The sequence below is a fragment of the Salvelinus fontinalis genome, chromosome 20 (genome assembly GCF_029448725.1).
Source record: "Salvelinus fontinalis isolate EN_2023a chromosome 20, ASM2944872v1, whole genome shotgun sequence".
Lineage (NCBI taxonomy): Eukaryota > Metazoa > Chordata > Actinopteri > Salmoniformes > Salmonidae > Salvelinus > Salvelinus fontinalis.
The window spans coordinates 7,059,829-7,087,366 of record NC_074684.1 but is presented as its reverse complement, the minus strand read 5'-3'; the positions used below and the strand labels follow the sequence as shown (position 1 = coordinate 7,087,366).

General features: G+C 44.9%; 1 protein-coding gene across 4 annotated transcripts; it reads left to right on the top strand.

The window, feature by feature from the left end:
- The first annotated feature begins 58 nt into the window (after nt 1–58).
- Nucleotides 59–25,380, top strand: LOC129817209 (leucine-rich repeat and fibronectin type-III domain-containing protein 5-like). Of its 4 annotated transcripts, XM_055872232.1 has the most exons (8): nt 59–183; nt 265–364; nt 1,071–1,356; nt 9,615–10,531; nt 10,861–11,035; nt 18,444–18,777; nt 22,951–23,251; nt 23,387–25,380. In XM_055872232.1, exons 4-8 carry the CDS (start codon nt 9,641–9,643, stop codon nt 24,140–24,142), a joined length of 2,457 nt encoding a protein of 818 aa, XP_055728207.1. In that variant the 5' UTR covers nt 59–183; nt 265–364; nt 1,071–1,356; nt 9,615–9,640; the 3' UTR covers nt 24,143–25,380. The 4 variants fall into 4 exon arrangements, with proteins under 4 accessions (XP_055728207.1, XP_055728209.1, XP_055728206.1 ...); XM_055872234.1 differs by lacking the exons at nt 59–183; nt 265–364; nt 1,071–1,356 and adding exons at nt 3,614–4,394; nt 9,404–9,488; XM_055872231.1 differs by lacking the exons at nt 59–183; nt 265–364; nt 1,071–1,356 and adding an exon at nt 3,616–4,394.
- Nucleotides 25,381–27,538: the final 2,158 nt, after the last annotated feature.

Genomic DNA, 27,538 nt, shown 5'->3' with positions numbered 1-27,538 from the left:
TACGTTGGCTTCTTTCCTTACAGCTAGGTTGAAGATGACATAAACACTTTCAACCTAGCTTGACATGTGACGGTTTCTATGATACCGCGCGCGCACACACACCCAGGCAACATGGCGTTCCTTCACTGGAGTTGCCAGGCCTTGACAAAATAGATAGGATCCTTAGGATATCCACAGTATACAGTGAGTGAGCTATCACATTGTTTTATGACGTTACTAATTTCTTTACAATGCCAAATAACTTTTCCATTTTCTTTTTGCTAGCCTAGCATTAGTGTACAGCAGTCCACTTTGCTGATGGCGACTAGTCAACGACTCTGTCTTTATCCACCCCAGGCCTGTTTCACTGAGAACCTCATCACAGGTAAAAAGCTGATTTATGTAAATTGCCACTATCTGTCATGATTAGGAATCACAGACTTTGAGGATATGAAGGTAAAGGGAAATTAAGCTGAGAAGCTTTCAGATTCTAAGCCTGCACTGGATACTTATAGCAATTTCAGTAGAGTGGTGTTGATTGAAAAGGTCTGAATGTAAAGTAGAAATAGGCTAGGCTACAGTAATCTCTGCATTAAGGCACTAAAATGTCCTGGAAGCGCCACCATGAATGTATGCAGGATTGTTCCAACCCAAATAAGAAAACCTTGGCCAATCTTCCCATCTCAGTGGTAGGCTAATTATTCAAGATGGGTCACACAACATGATATATCCAGGAAGGGGATATATGCAGACAATCAGATTCAGCACTGAGAATAATTCATATTTCATAGGCCAACTAATGAGGGTTGCATCTAAACTGGAGCCTGAGTTTATATTTCTAATGTGCATGGTGATATCATCATTTATAGCCTTTTATTAAGTTAGGGTTATCCCTACCTTTCAAGCACACTTGAACATTCCTGTAAATAGAAGGATGCAACCTACTGAACATTGCAGATAGAAATACTATGAATAGAGCTGCGATTTTTTTTTTCTCCCTCTGTACATTTCAGAGGGACATGTCTATTCTAAAATACAATACATTTCTATCTGAAGATTCTACAACATACCCGACTGAATATGACCCTCAGATCTAGCCTACGGTTTGGCTCAGCTCCTCCCTGTATTCCCCCCTTCCCCCCCATCTCTGCCTATGTGCGTGAGCTGCTGGGGATTTCAGAGCCGATGTGGAGGCACAGCATCGCAGATCCCCCCCAGAGACAGCATGGGCCTTTTCCTGGAGAAGAAGAGCAGGACAGGGGACTGGGACGACTCCTTCACCTACAAACAGCTCCTCAACGACAGGAAACAATGAATGGGATTTGGTGTCTGATAAAAGAAACGTGAATGGATTAAATGTCTGTCAGTGTGTTGTTGGTAAGAATCAGAATCACCTTTTTTCGCCAAGTATATTTAAAATTTCTAGAATTTTACTTGGTGATGTGCTACGAGCAATAGACAACAGATAGAATACAGACAGAGGAATTTACACAAAGTTTATGTACATTATATACAAAATAGATAAAGTATGCATAGAACTGTACAGTAAGAGAATTTACAGAGAGGATTTACAAATGTACATTATAAATATATATGTGCAGAGGTAAGAATGCTCCGTGATGTAGTGCAACAACAGGTGCCTATGTACAGTTTATATGCAGTGTTAATGTGCAGAGCTGAACAGAGTGCAATTATGGTAGTGCGGCTATTATATGTGCAGTTCGAAGATGGCTTGATGCAGTGCGCAGCAGAGAGTGCATAGTCCCTTAGTTTCTGTGGACCAGATGGCCAATTGGTGAGGAACACAGCGTGGGGAAAGAAACTGTTTAGCTGTCAGGTTGTTTTGGTCATGATTGCCCTGAACCGTTTACCAGAGGGGAGTGTTTGGAAGAGGGGGTGTCTGGGGTGGGCGGGGTCGGCAATGATATTTCCTGCACGCCTCCTTACCCGGGGGGGGGGGGGGGGGGCAGGTCCTCGATGGAGGGCAGGTGGTAGCCGATGACCCTCTCCGCAGACCGGACAATGCGTTGCAGTTTGCCCTTGGAGGGAGGAGTGGTTTAGTTGTGAATGACGCAGCAATAACGTTCCAATCAATTACAGATGTTGACGTTGATTGTAACGACAGGGGTTTGTAAGGCGCTTTGTGATTAAATTGGTGCTCTGGAGAGTGTGCTAATGTTTTTCTGATGATTTCATTTGTAATATCATAGTGATTGAGGAGTAACACCTGGTTCAGTGCAGGGTTTAGAACTATGACCCTGTAGTTATTATACTATCACATGTGCCAATAGGGTCCAGACCTCCTGGCATAGTATGCTGAACAGATACATATCCTTAGCCAAGGGTCCAAGGCTATGTTCCACATATTCTCGTTTTCTTTCTAAAAATGTTCTACTCCGCTAGCCAGCACTTCGCCTAACCAGGCTTGCGTTTCTTCCACCTCCAGATTGACCACTTATTCATGGTCCAATAGAGTAGGAAGGTTTGATTGGAGAATATTAATACTCCATTGGTCCATGAACAAGTGGGACACAGTTGCCTTGTCACAATGTCCTTTATTGATTAACTAGGTAATGAAAGCTACAACAACAGGATGTCATTTTCTGCATTCTAAAGAATATATTAGACAGACGAAAACTGCAAAGGCTCCTGGAATCACCATAGATTCCTTCATTCCAACACCTTGGGCATACATTGTCTCTATTGATCTGAACCCTGCCTGTATACAGTGGCGGAATGAGGCTATATATTGATTCGCAGTAGAACTCCTCAGTGCAGTGCTGTAGTAGATGAAACACAACACCTTGTGAATTATGAGGAGCTGGGCTAAGAGGCAGGAAAGGCTTTGTTTTGAGGACAAAAACAACGAGTCTGATGGTATTTCCTGTTCAGAGAATGCATTTAGAGAACACACATGGGCTTTGTCAACGTGAAGAAGTGGAGAATAAGATCAGAAGATGACATACGATGTATCATCCCGGGTATCATCTTCTGCACGTCACAGTACCGTGTAAGCCTGCGGGGCTAAAACCGAGACATTAGCTCAGGTAGCTAACACAAATATTTAGGTCTCAAGCAAGGTTGCGATTCACCGAACCACCTCCGTTACGTAACCACAGCAGCAGTAGCCTTTGGCTAGCCCTGTGCTTTAGCCTGAGGAGTGGGTGCCAGAGACAAGGCAGAGAGTGCCAAGATGGTTACAGCCAACCTGCCATTTTCTTGTGACCTTATTGAATGCAGAAGTAGTCATGTTGGTACCCAGCTACCTGGGCATCTCTTGAAAGCTTTTTAAATGAACATATGGTCATTTTTCAGTTTGCCAATAGTTCATACACATTTTAAGGCTATGTTCAATAGCCTATACATTTTTGGTTATTTGTGTGCTTGCTTGTTTGCAGAGGTGCCTGCAGCAGATCAATTCTTAAATTGTGTTTGTATGTCACTGCATCAAATCATTGAGCTTAATGATTGCTCATGAATGTGTTAAGCTCACAATCATTGTGATGATAAATGAATAACAGCATGGTGATTAATACAGTATTTCCATATAGCCTACTATAGGGACAATGCACTGTCAGATTGAAGCTGAGTTCATACAGCCTACTAATTTAAATAATCAGTATACAGGTGCAAGATTGTGCTGGGAGGCATTGCAACTGTCTGTCTGTCTGTGGATGAATGCACAAATGGCCCTAGTGCTGGGGGGCGCCCTCGATTACCATTCCAAGCACAGCAGTGCACCTCTGGTCACCCGCGAAATTGAGTTGGCTCGCTGGCGGGGAAAGGTTGATAGTATAGTCCACGACTTGTGTGACGCCCGGACCGGAGGACAGAGGGGATCTAGCGGGGTGTCAGTCTGACTAGGTTGCTTTGAGCCGGCATGTCACCGGCGGACCTGCTGAGAAAAAGCGATGCGAACATCTGACTTCTACGCGATCCGAATGCAGCACCAGCAGTCAGTAGACAGCGCCGTATCGCTACAAAGGCGTTTTCTCTGCTATTAAACGGTTCATGCCGTCCGAGTGCGCAGAGGCAATCCTCTGTGGTGTGGTTGGAAAGCTGTAGACTCAAAGCGATAGCGGGACCTCATCCTCCTGCAGTTTTCTTTTAGATAGCCAACATCAAGTGTGCATTTCCCACGTAGATACACCGGGGAAGTAAGTAAGACGTTGGAATGTTGCTTTCTATGGTCATGGATTTCTTGAAGGGCATCGCTGGTTTCGAAGGCCATTCTCACAGACTATATTAGGATCCAGCGCACATTTTTGGGAGACCTGAGTCGGCTCAAGGAACCACCATTTAGATTACACAGAATTCTGTCAAAATGTTTTGGCGCTCATAACAGCATTTGCGGAAGAATTTACGCGGTAGGCCTACTACCCCAGATTGAACAGGGCTGATGCTCCGTCTTCAAGGTAAACTTTAAGCAATATTTTTTTATAGCCTACCATACATTAAATGCATCGCATTGTTGTTGAACTCTTTTGGGTAATCGGCTTTGAAGAAATTGCATGAGGAGCAGCAGTACGGTTTTTACTGCAATTAGGCTCCCATCCTCATTGCCTCTCACGGCGGGGTGTCTGAAAAGGTGAGGGATCTCCTAAAGACAGCTGTCATGCGCCTAGATCTTTGAAAAGCTAGGCTATAACACCTCAAGGTCAAAAAATCCCTTCAGATGATGAGCAAAGCGGTCAGATTACAAATTGTATTTATATAACCCCCTTGTTTGCGTGCGGAGTTTTTTTTGTCTAGTTGAAACTGAAAATCATGTAATGTACCAATTAGGGTCTTGTCCACTTACAGATGCATGGTGGATCGCATCAGATTGAATTAAGATGGGAAATGACTGCGCTTGTGCTCGGACATTATATGAGTTCTTGTTAGTCCAACCAAAATAACTTGCAGAGTGGTAAGAGAGAATGAAATATGACCACAAAACAAAATATTCGCCATAAACAGCCCTTACTGGAATGCAAATGAGGCATCAGTCATTCACTTGTTATCTTGTTGTAGGCTATTGCCTATAATAAAACAGCCTGGATTGAGTAGCCCAATGAAAGACTGGACAAGGTACAGTTCAATACAGATGTATGTTGATACAGGTCTCTGCAATGTGAATTTGTGGCCCTAATGACTTATAAACGTGTTTCATCTTTTTATGTCGGGTGTTGGTTATCATCTATTTGATTATTCATGGTAGCCTGAGGCACCATTGTAACTGCCACACCAAAGCACCCTGTAGGCCTGATTATAATGCTTCTGTTTGCTGACTCCTCGAAAGGCTACAACGCTCTCTGATCACAACATTCAATATCACGTTGAAACATTCATCATGGCGTAGCCTTTTCATTGAAGGCAATGCTTATGTCTTTCACTAACATGATTCATAGTCTAAAAAGAGAGGGATGTGTAGTATAGTTCCTTTCACCACCAACGCATCCAAGGAGCTGTGGCTTGGGCTACAGTAGACTGAGCACATCGACCTAATTTACATTGCTTACCTCACAATAGCTTTGCTGAATGCACAGCATATTCAGTAAGAAAGGGGGGAAGGCAAACAGTGGGCCTATTGATTATTCAGCTCATAGGATTGGATGTATTTGCCAGGAGAAACAATCTATTCCCTCTACAAGGTGAAAAACAACAGATGCATTTTTGGATCTTCACGCCAAAGGGAAAAGGAGGGTTCACACCAAAAAAGGAAGACTCTAAAAGCACTGAAGACAATTCTATTGATAGAGAGGGGCCTGTTCACTCAGCCTGCTAAGACATCCCTCTTCATTCTGAAACTGAACCAGTGCCACCTCAGACCCCACAGTTCTTTGGGATCTCCTCGACTGGAGAACGTAGCTGGCGGCTCATTACATCCACGGTTTAGGTCACCTCAGCCATGTTACCTACGGTACCTATCTAACATCAATGGGAAGAAAATGAAAGGATTGAAGCGTTATTTTATGCCTCTGTGTAGATCGATCTGACTGTGTGTGTGTGTGTGTGTGAGAGAGAGAGAGCTATAAGATCAGTTGGATCCAGCCACCCCTTTCATTAGGCCACGCTAAATGTATTTGACCTTTTCCTCCATAATTCAGACCTCATCAAAGTATGACCCCAATGGCAAACAAAACACCAGATGTTATTGATGGACCTACCGTAGTAGCATTGGAATCTAATAGGGCAATGAAATCTGTGGGACAATAGTACTGACTCAACGCAGTATTAGGTTGTCTGAGAATGAACCTTTAAAGACATGCCATCCCAAAGTGAGGTTTTGGTGTTGCCATGGTATCAAGGATGTCACCCTAGACCTAGCACATCGCATTGGCAGACACTGATGTAAATTGGTATTCCAACAAACACACACTCTCTGTCTCACACACCCACACATACTCTTTCTCTGACTCGCTCTCGCATGTGCACACGCATGCATGCACGCACGCACAGACACACAGGCTGATGGTGTGTTCAGGACATACTTAAACCGTTCAACACCAATTTATCCAGTTTAATTAAGGAATGTTTTTAATCAAACACTAACTAATTTCATGTGGTGAACAATTCTCTCCTAGGTCAACAAATCAGAACGTGTTTATATCAGCATGAGGGTGTCTGTAATGCTACCAAGCATTAATGTGTTTCTCCTTATAAAATAGGAAATATCAGTTTCATACCACAACCTCAATACATGTACTGAAAGCATTTTGCTTCCGATGGAGAATGCAGTATCTAGCTTTGTCTCTGCAGTACCTAGGTGAGACAGGGCCACTACGCAGAAGTTCCATCTGTAAGCATGACAAGCATTAGTTTTCTCTCTCTCTTTCTTTCTTTCTTTCTCTTTCTCTCTCTCCCCCCTCCCGGTTCCAAGCCCAGGGCCCACAGCCCAGCAGCAATGTGATGATGCAGTAGAGGCTTTCTCTATATGAGGCCCAGCATACGTTAGACCATCTGAAAACAGATCCCTCATGACCCAACTGGCCCAGCTGCCTGCCTGCTGCAGAAGTGTGTTTGTGTGTGTGTGTGTGTGTGTGTGTGTGTGTGTGTGAGCGAGAGAGAGTGTGTGTGTAGGATGCTGTATAAGGCTTTTCTGGATGATCGCTGCCCCAGGGAGAGCATAGATATCCTCCACTAAAACAGTAGTATGCCTCTGCTGCTGCCATTGCGCTTGAGTGTCACTGTAAATGTTGATGTCTACCAAGCTGCTTTCTATTAGGAATAATCCACCCATGTGTGTGTGTGAGTGAGTGTGTGCATATGTGTGTGTGTCTGAAAGTGTTCTCTATATTATCTAAGGTTTGACATTCTAAGGTTGAGTAAAGCATTGATTAAATCATTGATTGATTATCTAGTTATTTGTTCATCTACGGGATGAATGTGACCTGCTATGCAAATTGCTGTGTAGAAACCCCACCGTAATTAAATGCAAATTAGGGAGACCGGCGCCGACATGTATTTCCTGCTTCTCATCATGTCTTGGCGATGGGGTTGTACTTTTGTCCTCACAAAGCGAATTTCGCAGTGATAACCGTCTCAACCATTCTCTTCACGTTTGGCTGAGTTATCACCGGCGAAAAAAGCCCCATCTCTACGGAGTGAATCAATATCGCGTCTCCATTGCCATTTGAGTCGGGAAGGAGCAGGTCCTCTCTGCCTCATTGCACATCCAGAGGCTGTGCCATCCAGAGCAAAGCAGAAGGTTGGTTGGCACGCACGCATAAACACACACTTGCACGCATACTAACTCGCTATCTCTCTTTCACACACAGAAAAGCACACACACCTACACACATGCAAACCCACCTACACACGCTACCACTATCACAAAAACAGACAAACACCTAACCCCTCAACACACGCACACACACATTCTCCCATTACACACTCTCTCTGGCGCACCCACACACCATCAGCCGTATTTCCTCAGTTTGGGTCACGATCTGGCAGTCGTTTGCCATGCTTAAGGAGTGTCATAACTTGTCCATTTAACAATTACACCACAGTCCATTTGTCATTGACTTACTTAGGCCCTCACTGCTAAGCCTACTACTCCCCTCTCACCAGCACCAGCCACCCAAGCAGTCAACACAGGACAGAGAGTCAACACATTTCTATAACTGTTACTCAGTCGTGGTAAAACGTCCTATAAAACAAGGGCATAAACCTGTTCTCCAAGAAAAGTGGGATTTTTATGTAGCGTGGCGTTCATTGAAATGTCAGACCAGGGAGACAGTGTGTGCTCTGCTCTCTCTAAAATGATTTCACTGTGTTCTCGTTTTTATTGTCGGCCGCACACTCCTAGGCGGCAACCTTTTTCCTTTAGTCGTCAGGCCAGGATGTGTTTTACAGCTGTCAGATGACAGGTGTTGTCACTATGTTCCCACCAGGCCTCAGTCTCCGTTAACGTTGCAACAGAACGCTCCCCCATGGCAGTTTGTCACTCATGTTCCATCTGCAGAATTCTTCATTCCCTGACACATTCTGAGAATTCCGAGACATTCTGAGAATTCCTCAAACTATTTTGACAGTTAAGGTTATTGTTTTACAGATTCTATATCAAAAGCTGCAGGTGGAAAAAGCTTTTGAAGGTGTACAGAGAGCTTCCAGGCTTTTAGGCAGATAAAAACGCATTTATACTGACACATTATTCAAGACACAGAGATATAACCTCAGTTATTTAAAACATTTTTTATTCAACCAGGCAAGTCAGTTAAGAATCAATTCTTATTTACAATGACAGCTTACCAGGGAACAGTAGGTTAACTGCCTTGTTCAGGGGCAGAACAACAGATTTTTACCTTGTCAGCTCAGGGATTCAATCCAGCAACCTTACGGTTACTGGCCCAACGCTCGAACCACTAGGCTACCTGCCACCCGAGGACCAAAGAAAAACCAATGATGATATAACATTCTGTGTCTAAAGGTTCGGCTTTGAGTTATGCTGCTGTTGTGAGATCTTTAGGCGTTAGACATTGCACCTTCCTCCCGTAATCAAGAACCATGAGACACGCATGGTAGATTCATGTTTTCTGTACATGTAGCCAATAAGAATGAGTTATATAACTCATTATGAGCAGTATTTCACGTGTCGTTAGGCAAACTCTCTCTGCACTCCAGCTGCAGTATCCCCCGCTACTCACTAGACTACCTGCAGAGCTCTTTTTCTAAGGTCTCAGGATTCAGAATAGAATACTTTGCACTCTCTGGCATTGTTTTTGTCTGGGTGTATGATTGTTTTGTCTGAGCTCCAGGAAGAGTAGCTCTGGATAAAGTAACAGCTAATGGTAATCCAAATACAATTCTGTCTCTCTCGTCTCTACTTCGTTGCTTTTCTGTGGGTGTATATGATTGCTTTGTTTTGTGATTTGAGTGGACCCCAGGATCCAGGAAGAGAGCTGTACCCAAATGAACAAATACAATCTTTTCTCTCCAGTCTCTACTTCAGCGTACACAGCCATCCTATCAGGAGAAAAAAAACGGACCTTAGATCAGTCTGGTGAAACTTCATCCAACTGCATGTAATTAAAATCCTTTCTATGTTGTCTCCTATTTAGGCGGAAATTACCTTAGATCAGTGTCTTGGGGTTATCTCTATCCAACTCCACGTAGGATATTACAGTTCTTTCTCTCTCTTATCTGGCCAGGTGTGTTAGCCTGACTGGAAAGCCTGATGGAGACCCTGCTAGTTTACCTGATGGTCCTTGGCATGGCTGTAAAGGCCCACAAGGTCCAGCTGTGCCCAAAACGCTGTGTCTGCCAGATGCTCAACCCCAACCTGGCAACCCTCTGCGACAAGAAGGGCCTCCTCTTCGTCCCCCCAAACATCGACCGGCACACCGTCGAGATGCGTCTGGGCGATAACTTCGTCACGAGCATCAAACAGCGGGACTTTGCCAACATGACCAAGCTTCAGGACCTGACGTTGTCTCGGAACACCATCGGTTCCATCTCGCCTCACGCCTTTAAAGATCTGGAGAACCTCAGGGCCTTGCACTTGGACAGCAACCGTCTGACGAGGCTCACCAACGACACCTTCAGCGGGATGTCCAAACTTCACCATCTCATTCTTAACAACAACCAACTGATTCATATCCACACTGGGGCCTTCAATGATCTCACGGCACTAGAAGAGTTAGATCTGTCCTACAACAACTTAGAAAGCACCCCCTGGGTGGCCATCCAGAGAATGACCAGCCTCCACACCCTGGGCTTGGACCACAACATGCTTAGCTACATCCCTATAGGAACCTTCTCCGGCCTGCAGAAGCTCAAACGGCTTGACGTCACCTCCAACAAGCTCCAGAAGCTTCCGCCAGACCCTGTGTTCCAGCGGGCTGGGGTTCTGGCCACGTCAGGAAGCATGGGTCCGTCGTCATTCGCGTTGAGTTTTGGGGGGAACCCACTGAGGTGTAACTGTGAGCTGCTGTGGCTGAGGAGGCTGAGGCGGGAGGATGATCTGGAGACATGTGCGGCTCCGCAGCACCTGGCTGGGCGGTACTTCTGGACCGTGTCTGAGGAAGAGTTCCTCTGTGAGCCGCCTCTCATCACCAGACACTCCCAGGTAAGGCTGAGATGATAATAAGATCATTTGTCAATAGTATTGCAATAATCCAGTGATAACAGAAGCATTATAACTGTTTTTATCATGCTATTTGACACGGACAAAAAGTAACTATCATGTATATCACTGAACACACTTTTTTTAACATGATAATTAATGAAATATTGATCATCATGTCATCCCTTTCCAGAATAAACACATTTATTGCAATAATTGTCAAACATCGATTATCGTGCTATTGCTAACCACGATAACTGTTTTAATCACGATAATTCAATACCTATCACGGTAATATCGTTCACCCTACCCCACCATCTAACTGCCTCCAGGAGCTGCGAGCGCTGGAGGGTCAGAGTGTAGCTCTGCGCTGTAAGGCCAGGGGCGACCCAGACCCCATCATCCACTGGATTGCGCCAGACGGCCGGCTCATGTCCAATTCCTCCCGGGCTGTGGTGCACAGTGACGGGACTCTGGACATCCTCATCACCACTGTGAAGGACTCAGGTGGGTGTCATTGAAACGTCTGTTGTGGTAGACTATGTTGAGTGTTTCTGTTTGTATGCTCTGGTTTTTCAGTAGGCCCTGAGGTCAGCTTTTCAGACCATTTGATCTGTATCAAAATGATCCTACGATGAACTCTGTTCTCCCATTACATTTAGTTCCCCCTTTTTTGTTTTAAAGGAAACAGAAAAGCTAATAAATGTTCATAGAGTTGTGAATGTTAATAAAGTTTCAACATTGAAAAACAATTATCCATACGCCCATCCGCCAATATTTCACACATTACCAGGCAAATCATTTATTTATATATTTACAGCAATGCTGGCCTATAGAGACCATTGGGAAACCCAAATACTGAACCGTCCAATGATGGGATTTATAAATAATTGATCTGGACTCTCAAAGGAATGATCTCTATAATATATAAACAACTTTTTTAATCTGAACAACCGTTTAACTTGAGCAGAATATGGAAAAATATGACCTTGGCATCCTGTAACCCGAACCATAAACATATACATTTTAAGTTTGTTTACAGACTGTATTTAACACGAACTGTTCATAGAGTCCCCTAAATCAGGTAGGCACATTCCTCCGTATGATGTGGGAGTGCCCTGCAGTTAAATGTTTCTGGGGCAAGGTCACAAAATTCATTTTGAATTGCTTGAATGTAAATATTCAATGCTTTGCATCTGTTATGCTACTTAACGATGATATCTCCTTGAATCTCTCAATCAATCAAAGACATTTGCTGCAAAACAATGATGTTGGCTCTTAGATTGCAATCACCTCACTCTCTTCCAATTCATAAGTGAATACAGTTACTATTAGAAGCTGTAACATTAGAATTATCGACAGCGAGAATGAATGGTGCTAGTCAAGGAACAATTGAGGCCTGGACAAATATACTTCACTCTGTAAAGAATAATCTTGGCTAAAGCCCAACACATTCTCTCTCTCTGTCTGTCTGTCTGTGTGTATATATATATATACATACACGCACAGTACCAGTCAAAAGTTTGGACACACCGACTCATTCACGGGTTTTTCTTTATTTTTTACTATTTTCATTGTAGAATAATACTGAATACATCAAAACAATGAAATAACACATATGGAATCATGTAGTAACCAAAAAAGGGATAAACATCAAAATATATTTTATATTTAAGATTATTCAAAGTAGCCACCCTTTGCCTTGATGACAGCGTTACACACTCTTGGCATTCTCTCGAGTTCCCACATATGCTGAGCACTTGTTGGCTGCTTTTCCTTCACACGGTTTATGGGAGTGGGGGTAGGGGGTGGGGCGGGTTGGATGGAGACATGTTGGCTGGGTGGGGTTGGGAGAATGGGATGGGAGGTTGGGCTGGAGGCCTACTTATTTTTTTGTTTTGCTTTTCCTGTTTATACTGAATTTATCACTTAAACGCTGTAAATCAAATCAAATTGTGTTTGTCACATACACGTGTTTAGCAGATGTTATTGCGGCTGTAGCAAAATGCGTGTGTTTCTAGCTCCAATAGTGCAGTAATATCTAACAATACACACAATCTAAAGTCAAGGAATGGAATTAAGATTATATAAATATTTGGACGAGTAATGTCAGAGCGGCATAGACTAAGATACAGTAGAATAGTTGAAGTTGGAAGTTTACATACACCTTAGCCAAATACATTTAAACTCAGTTTTTCACAATTCCTGACATTTAATCCTAGTAAAAAGTCCCTGTCTTAGGTCAGTTAGGATCACCACTTTTTATTTTAAGAATGTGAAATGTCAGAATAATAGTAGAGAGAAATTTATTTCAGCTTTTATTTATTTCATCACATTCCCAGTGGGTCAGAAGTTTACATACATTCAATTAGTATTTGGTAGCATTGCCTTTAAATTGTTTAACTTGGGTCAAACGTTTCGGGTAGCCTTCCACAAGCTTCCCACAATAAGTTGGGTGAATTTTGGTCCATTCCTCCTGACAGAGCTGGTGTAATTGAGTCAGGTTTGTAGGCCTCCTTGCTCGCACACACTTTTTCAGTTCTGCCCACAACTTTTCTATAGGATTGAGGTCAGGGCTTTGTGATGGCCACTCCAATACCTTGACTTTGTTGTCCTTAACCCATTTTGCCACAACTTTGGAAGTATGCTTGGGGTCATTGTCCATTTGGAAGACCGATTTGCGACCAAGCTTTAACTTCCTGACTGATGTCTTGAGATGTTGCTTCAATATATCCACATAATTGTCCCCCCTCATGATGCCATCTATTTTGTGAATTGCACCAGTCCCTCCTGCAGCAAAGCACCCCCACAACATGATCCTGCCACCCCCGTGCTTCACGGTTGGGATGGTGTTCTTCGACTTGCAAGCCTCCCCCTTTTTCCTTCAAACATATTGATGGTCATTATGGCCAAACAGTTCTATTTTTCTTTCATCAGACATTTACATTTAAGTCATTTAGCAGACGCTCTTATCCAGAGCGACTTAAATTGGTGCATTCACCTTATGACATCCAGTGGAACAGCCACTTTACAATAGTGCATCTAAATCTTTTAAGGGGGGGGGGGGGGTCAGAAGGATTGCTTTATCCTATCCTAGGTATTCCTTAAAGAGGTGGGGTTTCAGGTGTCTCCGGAAGGTGGTGATTGACTCCGCTGTCCTGGCGTCGTGAGGGAGTTTGTTCCACCATTGGGGTGCCAGAGCAGCGAACAGTTTTGACTGGGCTGAGCGGGAACTGTACTTCCTCAGTGGTAGGGAGGCGAGCAGGCCAGAGGTGGATGAACGCAGTGCCCTTGTTTGGGTATAGGGCCTGATCAGAGCCTGAAGGTACTGAGGTGCCGTTCCCCTCACAGCTCCGTAGGCAAGCACCATGGTCTTGTAGCGGATGCGAGCTTCAACTGGAAGCCAGTGGAGAGAGCGGAGGAGCGGGGTGACGTGAGAGAACTTGGGAAGGTTGAACACCAGACGGGCTGCGGCGTTCTGGATGAGTTGTAGGGGTTTAATGGCACAGGCAGGGAGCCCAGCCAACAGCGAGTTGCAGTAATCCAGACGGGAGATGACAAGTGCCTGGATTAGGACCTGCGCCGCTTCCTGTGTGAGGCAGGGTCGTACTCTGCGGATGTTGTAGAGCATGAACCTACAGGAACGGGCCACCGCCTTGATGTTAGTTGAGAACGACAGGGTGTTGTCCAGGATCACGCCAAGGTTCTTTGCGCTCTGGGAGGAGGACACAATGGAGTTGTCAACCGTGATGGCGAGATCATGGAACGGGCAGTCCTTCCCCGGGAGGAAGAGCAGCTCCGTCTTGCCGAGGTTCAGCTTGAGGTGGTGATCCGTCATCCACACTGATATGTCTGCCAGACATGCAGAGATGCGATTCGCCACCTGGTCATCAGAAGGGGGAAAGGAGAAGATTAATTGTGTGTCGTCTGCATAGCAATGATAGGAGAGACCATGTGAGGTTATGACAGAGCCAAGTGGCTTGGTGTATAGCGAGAATAGGAGAGGGCCTAGAACAGAGCCCTGGGGGACACCAGTGGTGAGAGCGCGTGGTGAGGAGACAGATTCTCGCCACGCCACCTGGTAGGAGCGACCTGTCAGGTAGGACGCAATCCAAGCGTGGGCCGCGCCGGAGATGCCCAACTCGGAGAGGGTGAAGAGGAGGATCTGATGGTTCACAGTATCGAAGGCAGCCGATAGGTCTAGAAGGATGAGAGCAGAGGAAAGAGAGTTAGCTTTAGCAGTGCGGAGCGCCTCCGTGATACAGAGAAGAGCAGTCTCAGTTGAATGACTATTCTTGAAACCTGACTGATTTGGATCAAGAAGGCCATTCTGAGAGAGATAGCAGGAGAGCTGGCCAAGGACGGCACGTTCAAGAGTTTGAGAGAAAAGAAAGGGATACTGGTCTGTAGTTGTTGACATCGGAGGGATCGAGTGTAGGTTTTTTCAGAAGGGGTGCAACTCTCGCTCTCTTGAAGATGGAAGGGACGTAGCCAGCGGTCAAGGATGAGTTGATGAGCGAGGTGAGATAAGGGAGAAGGTCTCCGGAAATGGTCTGGAGAAGAGAGGGGATAGGGTCAAGCGGGCAGGTTGTTGGGCAGCCGGCCGTCACAAGACGCGAGATTTCATCTGGAGAGAGAGGGGAGAAAGAGGTCAGAGCACAGGGTAGGGCAGTGTGAGCAGAACCAGCGGTGTCGTTTGACTTAGCAAACGAGGATCGGATGTCGTCGACCTTCTTTTCAAAATGGTTGACGAAGTCATCTGCAGAGAGGGAAGAGGGGGGGGGGGGGGGGGAGGATTCAGGAGGGCGGAGAAGGTGGCAAAGAGCTTCCTAGGGTTAGAGGCAGATGCTTGGAATTTAGAGTGGTAGAAAGTGGCTTTAGCAGCAGAGACAGAAGAGGAAAATGTAGAGAGGAGGGAGTGAAAGGATGCCAGGTCCGCAGGGAGGCGAGTTTTCCTCCATTTCCGCTCGGCTGCCCGGAGCCCTGTTCTGTGAGCTCGCAATGAGTCGTCGAGCCACGGAGCGGGAGGGGAGGACCGAGCCGGCCTGGAGGATAGGGGACATAGAGAGTCAAAGGATGCAGAAAGGGAGGAGAGGAGGGTTGAGGAGGCAGAATCAGGAGATAGGTTGGAGAAGGTTTGAGCAGAGGGAAGAGATGATAGGATGGAAGAGGAGAGAGTAGCGGGGGAGAGAGAGCGAAGGTTGGGACGGCGCGATACCATTCGAGTAGGGGCAGTGTGGGAAGTGTTGGATGAGAGCGAGAGGGAAAAGGATACAAGGTAGTGGTCGGAGACTTGGAGGGGAGTTGCAATAAGGTTAGTGGAAGAACAGCATCTAGTAAAGATGAGGTCAAGCGTATTGCCTGCCTTGTGAGTAGGGGGGGAAGGTGAGAGGGTGAGGTCAAAAGAGGAGAGGAGTGGAAAGAAGGAGGCAGAGAGGAATGAGTCAAAGGTAGACGTGGGGAGGTTAAAGTCACCCAGAACTGTGAGAGGTGAGCCGTCCTCAGGAAAGGAGCTTATCAAGGCATCAAGCTCATTGATGAACTCTCCGAGGGAACCTGGAGGGCGATAAATGATAAGGATGTTAAGCTTGAAAGGGCTGGTAACTGTGACAGCATGGAATTCAAAGGAGGCGATAGACAGATGGGTAAGGGGAGAAAGAGAGAATGACCACTTGGGAGAGATGAGGATCCCGGTGCCACCACCCCGCTGACCAGAAGCTCTCGGGGTGTGCGAGAACACGTGGGCAGACGAAGAGAGAGCAGTAGGAGTAGCAGTGTTATCTGTGGTGATCCATGTTTCCGTCAGTGCCAAGAAGTCGAGGGACTGGAGGGAAGCATAGGCTGAGATGAACTCTGCCTTGTTGGCCGCAGATCGGCAGTTCCAGAGGCTACCGGAGACCTGGAACTCCACGTGGGTCGTGCGGGCTGGGACCACCAGGTTAGGGTGGCCGCGGCCACGCAGTGTGAAGCGTTTGTATGGTCTGTGCAGAGAGGAGAGAACAGGGATAGACAGACACATAGTTGACAGGCTACAGAAGAGGCTACGCTAATGCAAAGGAGATTGGAATGACAAGTGGACTACACGTCTCGAATGTTCAGAAAGTTAAGCTTACGTTGCAAAAATCTTATTGACTAAAATGATTAAAATGATACAGTACTGCTGAAGTAGGCTGGCTAGCAGTGGCTGCGTTGACTTTGTTTGAAAGTGTAGCTGGCTAGGTAACCTCAATAGCTGGCCAGGTAACCTTGGTAACTGGCCAGATAATTAGTCTAACTACACAATTGTCCTAGATACAAGGACAGCAAAGACAACTATGTAGCTAGCTAACACTAGCTAGCTAACACTACACTAATCAAATCGTTCCGTTGTAATGTAATAGTTTCTACAGTGCTGCTATTCGGTAGAAGTTGGCTAGCTAGCAGTGTTAGCAGTGTTGACTAGCAGTATTGACTAGGTAGGGGAACGGCAGCGCGGCGGATGAAAATAGCTGGCTAGGTAACCGAAAATTACTCTAGACTCCACAGTTATCTTAGATACAAGGACAGCAAAGACAACTGTGTAGCTAGCTAACACTACACTAATCAAGTCGTTCCGTTGAATGTAATAGATTCTACAGTGCTGCTATTCGGTGGCTAGCTGGCTAGCTAGCAGTGTTGATTACGTTACGTTAAAAGGACGAAAATAGCTGGCTAGCTAACCTAGAAAATCGCTCTAAACTACACAATTATCTTTGATACAAAGACGGCTATGTAGCTAGCTAAGATCAAACAAATCAAACCGTTGTACTGTAATGAAATGAAGTGAAATGTGATACTACCTGTGGAGCGAAGCGGAATGCGACCGGACTCTCCAAATCCTTTACAGTTACACCAGAGGACATTTCTCCAAAAAGTACGATCTTTGTCCCCATGTGCAGTTGCAAACCGTAGTCTGGCTTTTTTTTAATGGCGGTTTTGGCTTCTTCCTTGCTGAGCGGCATTTCAGGTTATGTCGATATAGGACTTGTTTTACTGTGGATATAGACACTTTTGTACCTGTTTTCTCCAGCATCTTCACAAGGTCCTTTGCTGTTGTTGTGGGATTGATTTGCACTTTTCGCACCAAAGTACGTTCATCTCTAGGAGACAGAACGCGTCTCCTTCCTGAGCGGTATGACGGCTGCATGGTTCCATGGTGTTTAATCTTGCGGACTATTGTTTGTACAGATGAACGTGGTACCTTCAGGCGTTTGGGAATTGCTCCCAAGGATGAACCAGACTTGTGGAGGTCTACAATCTTTTTTTTTGAGGTCTTGGCTTATTTCTTTATATTTTCCCATGATGTTAAGCAAAGAGGCACTGAGTTTGAAGGTAGGCCTTGAAATACATCCACAGGTACACCTCCAATTGATTCAAATTATGTCAATTAGCCTATCAGAAGCTTCTAAAGCCATGACATCATTTTCTGGAATTTTCCAAGCTGTTTAAAGGCACAGTCAACTTAGTGTATGTAAACTTCTGACCCACTGGAATTGTGATACAGTGAATTATAAGTGAAATAATCTATCTGTAAACAATTGTTGGAAAAATTACTTGTGTCACGCACAAAGTAGATGTCCTAACCGACTTGCCAGAACTATAGTTTGTTAACAAGACATTTGTGGAGTGGTTGAAAAACTAGTTTTAATGACTCCAACCTAAGTGTATGAAAACTTCCGACTTCAACTGTATATATGAGATGAGTATTGTGTAAAAATATGTAAACTTGTAAACATGTTTTTCTTACTGGGTTTATTTCTTCTTTTGAGTAGCAGCCTACAGGTACATGTTTTAATAAACATATCATTTAACATGGAAAATGTACCTTTAACCCCCACTAACAAAAGTTACAAATTTGGTTTTTAAAAAAAAAGTAAGTTCTCAATCGCTCCATCAGGCTCCTTCACCTGTGTCGCCTCCAACCCGGCCGGGGAGGCTCAACAAACTGTGGACCTGGTGATCGTCAAACTCCCACACATCACCAACGGTACTGTGAAGAAGGAACCGAACCCAGGTTCTTCTGATATCGCCACGGTAATGAAGACGGCTGGGGAAGGCGGAAGCGTGGTGCCACTGGGAAACACGAAGACGAGCCAGGAGAAGAAGGTGGTGATCACTGAGGCAACGTCTACCTCCGTCCTGGTCAGGTTCAACTTCCAGAGGAGTATACCGGGCATCCGAATGTTCCAGATCCAATACAACGGGACCTACGATGACTCTCTGGTTTACAGGTGAGCCTTGGCTTATATAGGGACTATTTTTGATGATTGATATTGATGCCTCATTTCGACTCTCCGAACCAAATGAGAACTAGGCACAATGGTCTGTTGTAGTATACCTGATGGTGTTGAGGGGTGTTTAAGTTGTTGAAAAATGTATTCAAATGTTCATTGTTTGACGGGCTATTACTCTAACCGCATGAAGTAATTAATTTACATTTAAGTCATTTAGCAGATGCTCTTATCCAGAGCGACTTACAAATTGGAAAGTTCATACATATTCATCCTGGTCCCCCCGTGGGAATTGAACCCTGGTCCCCCCGTGGGAATTGAACCCACAACCCTGGCGTTGCAAGCGCCATGCTCTACCAACTGAGCCACACGTGACCACATTAATGTACTGGCATTCTTGTTCAGTGACTTACAAAGTCACCTTGGTACAGTGTGTTGCAGTACGTATACAGTACAGGGTCATTCCAGCAATTAGGTGCCTTTTTGAATAACTTGGAGAAAATGTTTACATTCTGTCATGTTCAACTTAATAAAAAAACATGTTTTCCCATCTCTTAAATAAAACAAAATGACTACGGTAAGTGCCTATTAAGTGCCAAATAAAGTAACAGGGTTGATGATTTCATCTTAAATCCTCTATAAATATCCTTGTGACAGGGGGATTGGAAGCTTGTTGTGTGTAACAGGGAGTGGCAATTGAAGGCAAGCTTCACAAAAAATATTACGTTGTTAATCTTTTTTTGCCTGTCTATCTATGGGTAACAGGGTTGACGTGTTATGCTCACCTTGCTCCGTTGTCCACCACAAAACACCAGAACATTGCCAAAAAGAGTAGAACCAGCTCACCTGCTTTTGCACTATAATTTGACTATTAGATGTTCAATGTTTCTTTTGAAAATAATTCAGTTCATGACCTTAAAATGAGGGACAGATTTATAGAATTTTCCATGCAGTCTATATTAAGGGGCACTTCATTTATAAAGGGCTTTTAAAATTCTATATTTGTGCTTTCCTCCTACAATATCAAAGGGACGCAAAAGGCACTCATTTCGTGGAATGACCCTACACAAAACATGTACACTACATGACCAAAAGTATGTAGACACCTGCTCGTCGAGCATCTCATTCCAAAATCATGTTGCTCCTAGACATTTCCACTTCACAATAACAGCACTTACAGTTGACCAGGGCAGCTCTAGTAGGGCAGACTTGTTGGAAAGGTGGCATCCTATGATGGTGCAACGTTGAAAGTCACTGAGCTGTTCAGTAAGGCCATTCTACTGCCAGTGTTTGTCTATGGAGATTGCATGGCTGATTTTATACACCTGTCAGCAAAGGGTGTTGCTGAAATAACCGAATCCACTAATTTGAAGGGGTGACCTCATACACTATTACACAAAGATAAATGACATAATGAATGATAATAAAAAGCTTTGGAGCATTGGGAAAAAGGCAAAATCAGCCCCATCATTAATTCATCACAAAACCACTGATATTGCCAACTACTTTAATGATTTTTTTCATTGGCAAGATTAGCAATCTTAGGCATGACATTCCAGCAACAAACGCTGACACTACACATCCAAGTATAGCTGACCAAATTATGAAAGACAAGCATTGTAATTTTGAATTCCGTAAAGTGAGTGTGGAAGAGGTGAAAAATGTATTGTTGTCTATCAACAATGAAAGGTCACCGGGGTCTGACAACTTGGATGGACAATTACTGAGGATAATAGCAGACGACATAGCCTCTCCTATTTGCCATATCTTCAATTTAAGCCTACTATAAAATGTGTGCCTGCAGGCCTGGAGGAAAGCAAAAGTTTGCTACCTAAGAATAGTAAAGCCCCCTTTACTGGCTCAAATAGCCGGCCAATCACCCTGTTACCAACCCTTAGTAAACTTTTGGAAAAATTTGTGTTTGACCAGATACAATGCTATTTTACAGTAAACAAATTGACAACAGACTTTCAGCAAGCTTATAAGGAAAGACATTTAACAAGCACAGCACTTACACAAATGAATGATGATTGGCTGAGAGAATTTTATGATAAAAGATTGTGGGGGCTGTTTTGTTAGACTTGAGTGCAGCTTTTGACATTATCGATCATAGTCTGCTGCTGGAAAAACGTGTGTTATGGCTTTACACCCCCTGCTATAATGTGGATAAAGAGTCACCTGTCTAACAGAACAGAGGTTGTTCTTTAACGGAAACCTTTCGAACATCATCCAGGTAGAATCAGAAATTCCCCAGGGCAGCTGTCTAGGCCCCTTACTTTTTTCAATCTTTACAAACGACATGCCACTGGCTTTGAGTAAAGCCAGTGTGTCTATGTATGCGGATGACTCAACACAATACATCTACTACAGCGACTGAAATGACTGCAACACTTAAGAAAGAGCTGCAGTTAGTTTCAGAATGGGTGGCAAGGAATAAGTTAGTCCTAAATATTTCTAAAACTTAAAGCATTGCATTTGGGACAAATCGTTCACTAAACCCTAAATCTCAACTAAATATTGTAATAAATAATGTGGAAATTGAGCAAGTTGAGGTGACTAAACTGCTTGGAGTAACCCTAGATTGTAAACTGTCATGGTCAAAACATATTGATACAGTAGTAGCTAAGATGGGGAGAAGTCTGTCCATAATAAAGCCCTTCTCTGCCTTCTTAACAACACTTTCAACAAGGCAGGTCCTACAGGTCCTAGTTCTGTCGCACCTGGACTACTGTTCAGTCGTGTGGTCAGGTGCCATTAAAAGGGACTTTTTGCAAGGAAAATTGCAATTGGCTCAGAATAGGGCAGCACGGCTGGCCCTTGGATGTACACAGAGAGCTAACATTAATAATACGCATGTCAATCTCTCCTGGCTCAAAGTGGAGGAGAAATTGACGTCATCACTACTTGTATTTAGGAGAGGTGTATGTTGAATGCACCGAGCTGTCTGTTTGAACTACTGTCACACAGCTCAGACACCCATGCATACCCCACAAGACATGCCACAAGAGGTCTCTTCACAGTCCCCAAGTCCAGAACAGACTATGGGAGGTACTACATAGAGCCATGACTATATGGAACTCTATTCCACATCAAGTAACTGATGCAAGCAGTAAAATTAGATTTTAAAAACTGATAAAATACACCTTATGGAACAGCGGGCACTGTGAAGCAACACATACACATGCATACACACACACAATAACATACGCACTATACACACACGTACACATGGATTTTGTACTGTAAATATGTGGATGTGTTTGAGTAGGGGCCTGAGGGCACACAGTGTTGTGAAATCTGTGAATGTGTTGTAATGTTTTTAAAATGGTATAAACTGCCTTAATTTTCCTGGACCCCAGGCTAGAGTGGCTGCTGCCTTGGCAGGTCCATAATAAATACAAATATTTGTGTATATATAGTATACCTAATCAACAGAATCAAAATGAAATGTCAGCACTGAGCTGTAAAGAGAAGCCGAGATGAAAGAGAAAGCAGAATGTTACAAAAAGCTTCTGAAGATCTTTCAGGCCCCTTCTGAGAAATGAGTCGACACAATGTTCTTTCATCCGGCAACTCTTTCATTCCATATTTGAAGCTTATCTTCATGATACAATATGACGTGACCATTTAGAACACACTTTTATTCAAAGTGACTTACAGTCAACAAATACTGTACATACAGTATATTGATCGTATGAGATCCAGTTGGGAATAAGAAATCCACAGCTCTAGTCTTTCAAGCACACAGCACCATGATCCAACCACCGAGCCATTGGATCTAATGTGACTTTCTCTCCTGAGAGATGGATGTGCATACAATCTTTCATCTTTAATGCCTCCGACTTCTCAGTGGGTGTTTTTGTGTCTCAAGGGGGTTGGGTAAAAAATAACTCATTTGGACAATAAAGTATTCTTTTTCATCTTTCACCCCTTTCACTGCACATTAGCAATTCTACTTTCTTTTTTTAACCATTGGAATCCCGGCGACTCTGTTACTCGTCCACTCACGACAATGCTGCTCATAGCATTCTCTCTTCTCTTACCATTTCCAAGCCATAGCCCTGTGCTCTTTGTTATTGCAATATAATGTACAGTATAATTGGTCTACAGTTGGTCTAGTATGCTCTCATCTCTTTCATTCCACACTAACTGTCTCTCTCTCTATATTTTCAGAATGATCCCTTCAAGCAGTAAGAGTATCCTGGTGAACAACCTGGCGGCCGGTACACAGTATGACCTGTGTGTGCTGGCCATCTACGACGACCTGGTGACCTCCCTGACTGCCACGCGGGTGGTGGGGTGTGTCCGCTTCACCACCGAGCCACAGTACCTCCGCTGCCACTTCATGCAGTCCCAGTTCCTGGGAGGCACCATCGTGGTCATCATCGGAGGGATCATCGTGGCGTCCGTCTTAGCCTTCATCATCTTCCTCATCGTGAGGTACCGAGTGTGTAACCAAGGCGATGAGGATAAGGTAGGAGTATTGAGTAGTACTCTTTTCTTTGGGGCTACTGTCTCTGGATTATTTGTGTTGTACAGATGTGATGATGAATGTTGAGGTCATTTCTCCCTGGGGATTAATAAAATCTCTCTCAATCTCTTTCATAAGGCTTTGGAGATGGGTGAGATCCCATCTCTGAGCAGTGATGGTCAGCTCCAGGGCTGCGGCGTCCCCAAGACCATGTCCAAATCTCTGTCCAAGCAGATCCTCCAGCCAGAGAAACCAGAGACGGAGGACCAGGAGTCTCTGAGGGTGGCCCTTCCTCCTCGTAAACCGGTCAAGCAGCAGCAACCCTCAGCCCCAACCACCACCACATCTACCAAGCCCTCCATCCCCGACTGCACTGTCTCTACTTCCGCAGCCAGCCACTCCTGGCACCCTGCCTCCCCGGTCACCCTGAGGCAAAAACGGGCCGATATCACTGCCACCGGGGGTCCGAAACCCGGAGAAGCTCGCCGAGCCGAAGGCCAGACAGATGTGGAGTTAGAGAACACAAACCGTAATAACTCGTCGGAAGCTAAAATTGCTGCCGCCTTGGCCGTACCTGTTCCTGCCCGTTCCACAAAATGGACGCCGGTCGCTAGGCGGCCGCGCCCCCCTGGAGCCTCCTCCCACCATTACATGACGGTACCTACAGGGGGTGTGAGGGTGAACCGGCGGCACTCGCTGAACGTGGACTCGTACAAGGAGCGCTGCTATGTCAGCCTGGTACAGCAGCAGCCAAAACCTGGCGGGAGTTTGTGCTCCAAACGCAGTCTGTCCATGAGCGGAGAATTGCCCACGTTGGAGAGTGCAATGGCAAACATACGCAGAGGCAGAGACAAGCTGTCCCGATCTGAGTGGCTTCTCGAAAGCACTCTATGATCTGGATTTCACTGGCTTATAGGTTCTTTGTTTTACTGGATTGGATTTGTGGCCCGTCGTGGAGCATACAGTAACTTTATGCCTTGTCTTTTATCTACAAGACCCATAGATTCCTCTTGTATTTCTGAAGACAAGGCAGCAAAACAGGGTTTTAACAATGTTTCACATTTTGTCTTTCTACCTAAAAAGCAAATATCCTCTCAAAGTCATCTGTATAGCGACTTCGGATATAACTTTGATGAAAGGCACAAAAAACTGTATAAAGCAACTTCATGTACAAAAATGTTGAGTTGTGTAACATATAGGCTAACACGATACACCCGTAAGTGTTCATATGGTACTGAATGCAGTATACTTGGAAGTCTAGCATCATTTAGAGAGGGTGAAAAAGGGATGGATGATCAAGTTTGTTATAACATTGCCTGTTACTTAAAGTGATTACAATAACTGTGTAGACAATGAACGGACATATTTCTTGTCATCAGTTTTTCAGACAGTTGGTGACATGTCTTAACTTGGCGGCGTTTGGAGGAATTGTGAATGTGCAGAGATGTAGAACACAATGTATCCAGGTGGTGTCCCAAATGGCACCCTATTCTCTATAGTGCACTACTTTTTGACCAGGGCTCTGGAAAGTAGTGCACTATATAACGAATAGGGTGCCATTTGGGCCACACACCTCAGTCTAGTGACAGAGCTGGATCTTTTCATCAAGCCGCACCAGACACACAGCACAATGCAACATTGATGGCAACCCGTCGGTGTCGATTGAGCCTAATACTGCCCTCCGGGTTGAATCAATACATTTTTATCACGTAATTACACATACAGACTCACGCTCATAGGATTCCTGTCGCAACTGATATGACAGTCTAAACCAACACAGACAGGATTCCTGTCGCAACTGATATGACAGTCTAAACCAGTCTAAACCACAGACAGGATTCCTGTCGCAACTGATATGACAGTCTAAACCACAGACAGGATGACTGGTGCGATTCCAGTACGTCAGCAGGTGGATGGGGATCCATAAAGGATTGGTGGTCCATTTTCATGTTTTTTTTACTATTATTAAGACAATTTGTCATGTCAGGCCAAGAACCGTTGTAAATTGACTTGTTGGTAAAGAGAAAACGAAAGCCACCAAAACAGTAGGCTATCTGAGAAGTCGGCTCTTGATTTTGCTGTTGTTTCTGTTTGATGTTTACCAGTATAAATAAACCAATGAGAAAAATCTATCTAATGTAGAAAATACCTGTACAGTTATTGCTTGTGACATTCATTAGCCAGGTATCTACTGTAGCTTTCTTGAGTCCTATAACATGAAAGGCAACACTGAGGACACAGCAGAAGTCATTTCAGTTTTAGCTCCATTTTCCAGGTACCGTCTAACACGAACCCTTCTGAAGTCTGACAACATAACATGCAGAGGGATACCTAGGACGTCATGTTCACAGTAGCCCACATTTTGGTGGATAGATTCCATCTCAAACTACCTTCAATCTCGAGTCATGACTGACAAAAGAAATGAGATCTTTTTCTCTGGCGAGCCAGCCGGGAGATTCATCTCATCTGTAATGATTTTTCAGGTTCATTATAATCTTAAAACATTTGAATCTCCCCTCCTTCTCACTGAGAGTAGAAAGAACGGCAGATCTCTGCTCTCAGCTCCTGTGTTTGTTCAAAGGCAATGAGAAGCAAATGATGAAAAGAGGCCATGCTAGTCACCTGGGACTCCCCCTTTCCCTCCCCCTACACACACAGAGAGAGAAGGAGTAGGGCTCTTAGAGAGAGAGAGAGAGCCCTCTGCAGAGGTTAAAGACTCCAGCGTCGGTCAGTAGGAATCATGGCACCATGGGCCTCGGAGTCACAGAAACGAATCTGCCATCGCAGTAATGTTTCAGATCGTGGAGAGTAGGGTCCATTTCACTTCAATCATATGATCAGTATTTATATCTGCTGTTAGACAGTATGCGCTCTGAATCCACGGTTTAGATGTTGGATAGATTTTTTTTTAATGTGGTCTGATTGACTCCATCCCTGAATTAGAGCTGCACCTTGAAAGGGATACGCCCCATCACCTTCGCTCTGAAACTCCCTGGTAAAATATAGTTGAGTATTAAACAGTAGGCTTGTTAAGATGTGCTGCACATATGTCAGACATAAATTAATTAATGTCATCCAAACAGACCGGGCCTTTTAATACTGATTTCTCTCTCATTAGCATAATTATAAATGTGTCGTGGAGGAGCCGGGTCCGGACATCCACTCAGTCTCTTGAGGGTGCCAGAGGTGTGTGATAATAATACATGAGTTCCTGGGGAGAGAAAAGAGAAAGAGAGAGAGGGAAAGTGAGAGGAAGAGGGGAAGAAGAGGGATGTTTGAGAAAGAGGGAGAGTGGGGAGGTAAAGAAAGCGAAGGAGAGGCCAGAAAGAGAAAAACAGAAAGTGAGAAGGAGAGAAAAGAGCATCTGTGTAAGTCAGCCATGCAGCCTACAGCTTCTCAGCATTCACTGCACCTCTGCAGGAGTGAGGTAGGGGGTGAGGAGGGTTGGACGGGTTGGACGGGGGGGTCACAGGAGGCTGCTGAGGGGAGAAAGGCTCATAATAATGGACGGAACAGCGCAAATGGAATGACATCAAACACCTAGAAACCATGTGTTTGATGTATTTGATACCATTCCACTAATTCCGCTCCAGTCATTACCACGAGCCTGTTCTCCCCAATTAAGTTCCCACCAACCTCCTGTGGTGGAAATGGACCAATGCCGAGTGAAGTGTGCCCCGCGGCCAAATACAGAACCACACGTTTCCCCTCACACACTGCGGGGTTCTGCCCGACTTCTAACCCCCCTTCTGCCCTGCTGCTGCCCCCTGCCAACTCCTGCCTTCCCCTCTAGCACTTACTCCTCCACCATCCTTCTACTCCTGCATGTTTCTGGAACTACTCCCACTGCCTCCCTCGGGCCCTCCTCCCCTGTTAACCCGCACCTGCCCCTGCTCCCTCCTCCTGCACCCTCTCCTCCCCTCCATCCTTCCTTGATCCACTGCAGGGCTCTTCTTCCGCACTGAGCACCGCCCTGTCATCAAATCCTGACCTGCAATGCCCCTTAGTCCCAATCGCTGTCACCCGCCAATCATGTGTCACTGGCCCTGCCAGTCTGTCAGAGTCAGTCAAACAGCCAATCACCTCTCTGTGGGGTTTTGAACAGTCAATCATAGATCACTGGGCTTTAACAAACTGTCAGAGCAAGAGGCAAGCTGGCCAATTACTTCTCAGTGGGGGAACTGATCCGCCAATTATTTCTCACATGTTCATCATACCTGTTACATTAACTACCTGCTGGTACAGGTGATGGCATTGGCATAATCCTTTTTTTCGCTGTACAAGTGTTTC

Bases quoted from the DNA above. Each gene is read 5' to 3' on its own strand.
- LOC129817209 (XM_055872232.1), top strand. From the start codon at position 9,641: ATGGAGACCCTGCTAGTTTACCTGATGGTCCTTGGCATGGCTGTAAAG. The intron at 18,778-22,950 runs GTGAGCCTTGGC...CTATATTTTCAG, and splicing joins GATGACTCTCTGGTTTACAG to AATGATCCCTTCAAGCAGTA. The intron at 23,252-23,386 runs GTAGGAGTATTG...CTCTTTCATAAG, and splicing joins ACCAAGGCGATGAGGATAAG to GCTTTGGAGATGGGTGAGAT.